The 8731-nt window shown below is 33.8% G+C and overlaps 2 protein-coding genes across 2 annotated transcripts; one reads left to right on the forward strand and one right to left on the reverse strand.

Moving 5' to 3' along the window:
• The first annotated feature begins 420 nt into the window (after window positions 1-420).
• LOC102611788 (gibberellin-regulated protein 4) lies at window positions 421-1654 on the forward strand. Its single transcript, XM_006482532.3, has 4 exons — window positions 421-622; window positions 765-806; window positions 933-966; window positions 1189-1654. The coding sequence occupies exons 1-4, from the start codon at window positions 557-559 to the stop codon at window positions 1368-1370; spliced, it is 324 nt and encodes a 107-aa protein (XP_006482595.1). The 5' UTR covers window positions 421-556; the 3' UTR covers window positions 1371-1654.
• Window positions 1655-2986: 1332 nt separating this feature from the next.
• On the reverse strand, window positions 2987-5356 carry LOC102612080 (uncharacterized). Its single transcript, XM_025099592.2, has 9 exons — window positions 5202-5356; window positions 4604-4792; window positions 4426-4497; window positions 4271-4320; window positions 4006-4159; window positions 3874-3903; window positions 3646-3726; window positions 3439-3519; window positions 2987-3266 (listed from the first exon to the last, which is right to left on the reverse strand). The coding sequence occupies exons 2-9, from the start codon at window positions 4772-4774 to the stop codon at window positions 3126-3128; spliced, it is 780 nt and encodes a 259-aa protein (XP_024955360.1). The 5' UTR covers window positions 4775-4792; window positions 5202-5356; the 3' UTR covers window positions 2987-3125.
• Between the last annotated feature and the right edge of the window lie 3375 nt (window positions 5357-8731).

Genomic DNA, 8731 nt, shown 5'->3' on the forward strand with positions numbered 1-8731 from the left:
GAGACTGATCATGTCATTTATTGACTTCCATCCTTTCATGCATTTAAAATCAGCCATTGTCTATATTATAAAATCGTCAAGTCTGTAATATGATTATTTAAAAGAGTTTCGACTGATTTTTTATTATAAATATTAATAGAATTTTAATTATAATATATTCATGTATTAAAAATCATCAAGTAGAAAGAATAGTGATTTTACATTTTTAATCCCACACTCACTCTAAAGAGATTTTCTAATAAACCATGCTTAATATTTATACCAGGTTCCAATCCAAAATGTGCAAATCTGAATCTAGAAAATAAAAATACCATGATCAGATTCAGATCATAAAAAAAAGTTCAATCATATTGTACGAGTAAAACACATCCAATGCTTTCTCACTTAAAATAGAATTTCCCTCTTCCTATTTAAGCCCCACATCACGTAGCTTCCTTCGAGCAAAACCAACCCCTCTTCAGCCTTTACAATTTCTTGTTTCTCTCTTGTGCTTGTTTCGAGTCCTGTTCCACTTTAAGAGGGGTTTGTTTGTTAATTTGTAGCAAGTTTAAGGGCCATGGCTAAATCGTTTGCCATCTTCATCTTGGCTGCTCTCTTTGCCATCTCCATGCTTCAAACAATGGTAACCACCCCCTCCAAAAAAAAAAGAAAAAGAAAAAGAAAAAGAACACACATATCCTAATAATTTTAATTTTTCACTCTTGTATGAACTTTTTTTAGAGCTTCTTAGATGACAAATATTTTCTTTATTTACCCTAATGCAGGTCGTGGCAGCAAATGGGCAGGGAGGTCGGCACTATGATTCGGTAATACATCTCTCTCTTGTACATTTTTCTCAACTTCGTCGCAGAAAAAAGACTGATTTTTTGTAAACCCTTGAGGGTTGCATTTGCAAGAAACTGATTAGATGCTGTGCATTTTGTAATTTTCAGAAACATTACGGACCTGGGACTGTCAAGAGCTACCGTAAGTTTCTCAAGTCTCAAATAACCGTTTTCCATTAATTATTCACTTCCAAAAAGCAAAAAGCACAATGACCGATGTATGTGGGTAGAGCAGAGAGTCCAAGTGTGGTCAAAACTCTTCGAAAGTTACAAAAGATAATGATGGTTTTATTTTTTTGACTATTTGTTTATTTTTTTATTTATAATAAAGAATTCTCAAATCACATGTGTCTGGAATGACCAGAATGCCCTGGAAAATGTGATACGAGATGCAGCCAGACCCAATACCGCAAGCCATGCCTATTCTTTTGCAACAAGTGCTGCAAGAAGTGTCTGTGTGTGCCCCCTGGCTACTATGGCAACAAGGCTGTGTGCCCTTGCTACAACAATTGGAAGACCAAGGAAGGAGGACCTAAATGCCCTTAAGCAGTCAGCTCTTCGCTTTCAAAATCTCTTCCTCTTTATCGTCACCTATTTTAAGTTTCGTTTTGTTGTATTATCATCACAGCCACTGTGATGTTGTTCGACTATTACTTACTAACTTCAAAGTTCAATACGCACCGGCCAGCCCCTTTTTCCTATATGTGGGGGTTTCTTTTGATGTGAGTCACTCCTTGAGGATTAAGGATTAACCTCCTCTAAATGAGAGTGGCTAATCTATGATGTATTATCATATTACAATGTCAATGAAGTTTCTTATTTACTGTTAAGCTTCTTGTTTTGGTAAAATATTGAGGCAGCAAAACTGCTAGCTAGGGCCTTAAAAGTGGGGGAAAAAGACGGAGTGGTGATGATATTATTATACATACCTTCTATGCATGATTTTGCAGCTTTTCAGTTAATGGACAAAAGGATGAGGTTCTGCAACTCCAATTGTGTGCCCGAAATATAAGGGCAGCGTGGTGCCGAGTGATACATGAAAATCAAGATTGATGGATAATAATGCACATAGAAGCTTGGGCTGATGAGCTCTACTCATTCTACTTTTTGCTTTTGGCTGCCATTATATTTATAAGGAGGCAGAGTGGTGTGTAAAGCGCAATAAAGCAAGAAACTTTATCTCATGCGCATGTTCGAAGCAAGTTTAATGAATTTGATGATGACCTGACCATTCTATTTCTAGCTTCTTTTCATTGGGATTTCCTCAGTTGATGCTTAGAAGTTGGAACGCATATGCTTTTGGAAAATGCAAATAGATATCCAGGTCTAGGTAGACTTTGGCGGCCCTTTTGTGGTGGCTGTCCAATGTGCAGTCTGCAGACCTGTATAATTATTGTTCACCGCTCTTAATTGGGGGCCCAAATCAAGCCATTTAGGTTGTCCCTGCAGCTCCCGGGTTTGTAGCCATAGGCAATAGCTATGTTTCAAGGATTTCTTCTCGGTAATTAGGCTGGGCCAAGTACTAAATTGAGAATTGGGGTGTTAAAAATGCTAAGGTGGTAAAATTTGAGAGGCCAGAATTGATAGAGTCTAGTCTATAAATATTGGACAATAAAGATTCTAAAAATATGGGGTGTAAAACTAAATTTCTAACACCATTAAAAGAAATTAAAATGTTGTAATGATAAATTTTCCCTTTGTGTTTTCTCTAAATAAAAAAAGAATTTTAAATTTTCCTCGTTTTTTCTCCACTTTTTCTTTCATTTGAGAAAATTTCCATTGAATTAAAAAATAGAGACAAATAAAAACAAACCTAATGATGATGAAAATTACTTACGAGCTATATGCAATCTGACTTCTGAAGATACCACTAGTGTGGAAATAATAATGCTATACCTACTTAGTTCGAATAGTTAATTTGTATCATAATTGATGTAGCAAATGAAGTATCGTTATTTAACCGGTTCAATTAATTATATCTTATCATTTTTAATCCAAATTGTGAATTTCTATTAGTGATGATGATTCAGTAAGAATACAAGTATCCCAACTAAATATGCATAGCATCACTTGTGCGAAAATTGTTAATCAGCTACAAGAAAATGCATGCGTCTAAATTATACTAAAACCTAAAAGATTAAATAAGATTTGTTCTAGGCAGATAAAATAATAACAATAAAACATTCAAGTTACTGGAGTCTTGCAAAACAAAGCATTAAGAGACATAGGCTTGCATGATAAGCAGTCTTGCTTTCTAAATTTAAACACAGCTATTTATTATATACTATCTGTCAATGGCATTCAAAAGTGCAGGGGAACTCGTTCAGATTGAAGGCTTCCTTCTTCATTCTGCTGACCATCACTCGCCGCATTATCAGCACCATTGTTCTCTCCATCTATCACAACAGCTATTTCTTCACTTGCATTGCTGTTGCTACTTCCCTGATCACAGAGTTGTAGTTTGTGTATTGTCAAAAGGAGCAATCATAAGAGTAATAATTCTCAAGTGTTAACGTCCGCACTTTGTGAAATGCCCATGCGTTTGCACCTATGAAGAACTTAACTCATCTTTAGAAAATACAATAAGTTGGAGATAAAAGAGAGTGATGTGTACTATAATAACAGGCCTCGGGGGGAAGCTTTTGTTGTACACGACCACAAACGTTATCAGATAAATTAAGAGACCCAATGCCAGCTGCGTGAAGCATCATCATCATAGGAGATATTCATGATGTTAGTACAAGTAAAAATGAAGAGGAGAGGAAAAAAAAAAGTCTTCAGTGTGCGTTGGTGTATGTTTATGAATGAAATTTCGTCTTACATAGCACTTGGTTTTGACATCATCTTTGCTCTGAGCGTGGTGATTGATGAAAATATCCATGAACAGCATCAGAGTTACGAGCTGCATGCCAAGCACAATCAGTATACTAGCTAGATATAGAGAAGTACCTCATTTAATTTAGTCCGAGAATTAATTAAGTAATTAAACATGAAATTAATATCATTAATTTCTTTTTTCATACAACGAAAGAATAATTTTGTTACATACCATTGCATTGCAGAAACAGGGGAGTTGAACCTCGTAATAAGAATTAACAGAAGAAAAAATAAATTAAGACCGAATGTACAACTTTCGAATTTATTATCAAAATTAATGATTGTAAATAGAGAAACTAAATACCGCAAGAAAGGCAGTGCACATAAATGAAGAAGCAGATTCAGATTCTTGACGATCAGCATTTTCAAATTGATTCAAAAGGCGCCGAGCTTCAGCTTGAGCAATAGGTGAGTAAGCCAACGGCCTTCCCCCATAGGCAACGAAAGCAAATGGGTCGCTGTAAGGCAAATAATTCAAATTTGATGCTTAATTTTTATGTCAATAAATGTACAGATTTATTATTTACGCTTCATATACAAAATGTAGAGAAGCGGCATCATCAGCTTGCCTGGGCTGAGGGACCCGATAGCCGGGGGTCTGATAACCAGGCCTATAATCCTGTAAGTGTACAACAAATTAATAGAAGCATGTATAAGAAGAATTAATCAATTAAAGCAGTTTCTGAATTAATTATTAATAAACTTGCATATAATGTATGCATACCTGGTGGCAGATTTCACAAATCATTTTCTTCTTTGCATTGCACCATTTTTGGATGCATTTCCTGTGGGCAAACTATATATAGAGCAAGAAGCTACGAATAATCAGAATTAAAACAGCAGGCCGGTACATGCAGATATACATATATACATATATGATGAATTAATGATGGTGAGGTTACCTGGATGGTGCCCTTGCAACCACAAGGAGCCTCCATTTTATGGATGAAGTCCTCCTCCTGGCAAACACGGCACTCCGATCTCTCATTTGATACGCTGCCATCACCAGCGCCGTTGTCAACAATCTTCAAGGTCATAATGCTTTCAGCCTTGACGATTATATGATCACTCATTCTCGGAAAACCTATATGCTAAAAAAATAAAAACAAAAATGATAATAAAGTGAGTGTTTCCCCAGAAAATGAGATAGAAAGTAGCAGTCACAAAAAGAAGCTCAAATTTTCTTGCATGCAAAACAAACAAATTAGGACTGACAAAGCTTCAGGAAATGGGAATCCTAAGCTGGCCTTCGTAATAATAATATATAAGGGCAACGTTAAAAAAACAATGAGCCTTTTTTTGAAACAAACAAGAAACCACCATAATGGATACAATTAAGAACACAAAAGACCTGTTGAAAACAAACAAGAAAACAGTCTAAAGACTACATATCAAAGATGCAAGAGATGAAGATTTTAACGATGAAACCATAGAAACAAGAGCATTATTTCTTGAATTAAATTAAAGAGAAAGGAAGTTTATGAAAAATGAAGAAATTACTGAGATGTATTCCTTCTTCTTGATCTGCTACAATGGTACTGGCTTTGATGTGAGCAATCCAAAGAGAGTGAGGCTTGTTATATAGGCTAAAACTAAAATGTAACCGAAGGTGATATAAAACCTCAGCATCCAATATTATTTGTCCGCTAGCTAGTCTAGAGGATTAATAAATTAACCTCGAGTGCTGCTGAGAGTTGGACGCGTAATGGTTCTTTCTGCCACATAATTACACTTTTTGGCTCTCGACTTTTCTTTTGCTTATTGTGGCATTGTTGTTGCTTGCTTTAGTTTTTACTTTTTAATAGTTGCGGTCAGAGCTGATTAGACTATCCTAAGGAAGTTACCTTCCTGCCCCCTACAAATCATCTTTCCTCACTCCTCATCTTCCCCATGAACTAAAAATAATGAACAACGATTGTTTAGTTTTAATATTATCAATTTCAATATAATTAATAAGCGAATCTTCCCCTTGAGAAGAGATAAGAATGAAGACGAGATACAGTAATACATGATTATTTTAACTACTTTAGCATTTTATTTTTTCTAAAATGGAAAAAGAATAAGATGTTTTTTTCTTAAATAATACAATGAACATAAATTTATTAAGAAAATGACAATTCATAATATGACAAGTTCATTGATAAGATACTAAGATTCTGATAGAACTATAAACAAATAAGATTAAATGCTGAAAAAAAATCACCTATAAAGAGCATAAAGGTCAATATCTTGGTACTTTTTTTTTTTTTTTTTTTGCAGACTCTGTTGTTCAGAAAAAAACAAAAATTGCGGCGAATTCCTTTATTCTCTTTTAATAGAAGTTTTGCATAGGATTAAATTGCGTAAAAAAGCTTGTATTTAGTAAACCCGAACTAATATGGCTAGCTATACACTCTGACGAGTTTGCTCCCTCCGGTGGCCTCTCCATCTTGAATTCTTGGATGAGCATGTGGCCCGGTTGCTGGGTTGTTCCTTCTACAAGATTAGGCACTGTGGTTGGTGACATCATAGGGATATCAGCGTTGAGGATGATATGATCTCTCATTTTCTAAGACCTATATATATGTACAACAAAATGTTGGGCACGTGGCTGTTGAGGTGTCTTTCTAAAATGAGTTTTCAGTATGTGGACAGACATTTTATTCAGTTCAATTTTGCCACGTTTAGAGAAATAAATGCCGGCTAACAGTTGTAATAATGACTTAAAAACAAACTTTTTTCACTACTTCATCTTTAATGGAAAAATTAACATGTTAAAAGGAGATGATGGAAATGATTTTGGTCCATAAGATTTGTAATCAAACAAAAAATATTTATGCTACACCATCACTATTAATTATAGAAGCTTCAGAAGTATCAAAATCAGCTGCAAAATACTTTAATGGCTGAAGGTTCAATTATAAACTTTTGCTCTTAATTTTCATGGGTATGTTATGTTTGTATTTGGAAATCATACTTTAAGTATGCCTATAGAAAACTCAAAATAATGTAGTAAGTTTCAAGTTTTCTAAAGAAAATAAGATAGATAGCAAAGAAAACGAAGGTTGTGTGTGTGTGTGTGTATAGAATGAGCCTCATCCATTCACACTTATTGCATTAAGAAAGAATAGCAATGAAGATAAATCTGAATATAAAGAGACAAGTCAAAACATCTGTAAGAGCTCATAAGAAAATGATCCAAAGACCATCAATATATGCAAGAATTGGAGGGGGAAAAAAAATTAAAAAACAGAGAATTAATAGAAAGAGAGAGTACTGAGATACTCCTTCTACTTACTGCCAAAGTGGGTGTGATATGCATTAAGGTTTTTATTTTATTATATAGGCTCAAATGTAAACCAAAGGTGACAGACAGATAGCTCCAGCAGTCAGCATCCATTCCTCCGCTGTAAAATTTAATATCAACATCGAGTCCGTCGTCAGAATTGGACGCGTAATTGTGTTTCTTGTGCCACACAATTACAATTTTGGCATTACTTTCTTTTTACCATACGTGGCATTGCTGGTTGGGCATCATGCAAATTTACCTTATTGCCCTCAACTACGCAGCATTCCTCGCCACCCCCACACATGGTTATAAGATTTATACACATTTATTACTTGTAGTTCTGAAATATAATTCCGATATGCAATGCAAATTTGTCTTTTTTTTTTTTTTTCCTGAGTTTTAAACCGAATTTACACTTCAATTAAATCGGCTTTCTTAAGATTTTTTTTTTTCGTTTTCATAATTATTTTGAAGTTGATAATTAAGTGTAGAACATTTAATTCTTTTATTATCATGTCCTATTGATTGCAATACGAGTTGGTTTAGATGGCAAGAAGGGGGTTAATCGATTAAGAAAATTTCAATCTATTGAACAGGACTATATCATTGATTAGCCAACCCTCCCCTTGAGAAGCGACGGATAAGAACTAAAAAGAAGAAATATAAATATATAATAATACATCATAACTATCTAATTATTTCAGCTGTACTTTCTTTGTATAAAAAGGAAAAAGAACGAAAAAAAAAAATGGATTTCTTATTGGAGCAAAGCTCAAATCTATTTCTCCTTTTAATCTTTTTGTCACTTCAATAAATCCAAAGTTTCCTTATTTCATAATCTTCTGGTTTATTGGAGAAATGACCGTACGTTCTCTATCATACACAATCCTATTTGACTCAAACTATGTTTATGCTATTTTTCTAAATTAAAAAAAAATTATCCAAAATTCACAAAAATAAAATCATATAGGCAAGAAAAATGAGTAATAATTGAAAATATATTTTCATGCAGAAAAGATGACAAAACTGGTAGTCTGGTTCCATTATGTTTTCTTCTGTCGAACAAAAACAATATGTAATAAGACAAACACATTGAATAGATCATTAAATTTTGATAAATTATTAGACAGTCATAAAAATTCACTTTTAAATCAATAAAGGCAAATATGACAGATAATTAAATTCACTCAACTGTCATAACTGTAACAAGATACTCATAACTAATTCCGTGAAATCATTGCCGGATAATATCCTATATGCAATAGAATGTGAATCATAGGGCTAGATACTCTCATTATCTTTCAATAATTGATGTATTATTATTATTATTATTATTATTATTATTGTGATTTTTTGATGTTCTAAAAATGCCAATCCGTTCTTATTTAATACTTCTTATAGTGAATACTCTACGTCTCTACCATTTCCATATACTATAAGCACATTTGTTCGAACGATCTTGATTCAATGCTTTATGTGCTATACAAAATTCGTAAAGCCTCCTTGAAACTTAATTCCACCATGAATGCAGATTTTGTTTCTTTCTTTTTTTTAAAAAAAAAAAAATTCAATTCAAAAATTAAAAAGAAACCCAATAATGGGCCTGTTTATACTTAACACCAGAAGCCCAACACAAGGCCCATAACTGTTTTAAAAATCTGACCACATTCAATTTCCCGCCAAAGTGCTCTTTTATCAATTTTTTTTTAAATAAAAAAAAAAAGGAAAAAGGGGGAGATGCTCACGCGCTTATCTAGGTTTG

Source organism: Citrus sinensis, chromosome 6 (assembly GCF_022201045.2).
Source record: "Citrus sinensis cultivar Valencia sweet orange chromosome 6, DVS_A1.0, whole genome shotgun sequence".
In the NCBI taxonomy this organism is placed as follows: Eukaryota; Viridiplantae; Streptophyta; class Magnoliopsida; order Sapindales; family Rutaceae; genus Citrus; species Citrus sinensis.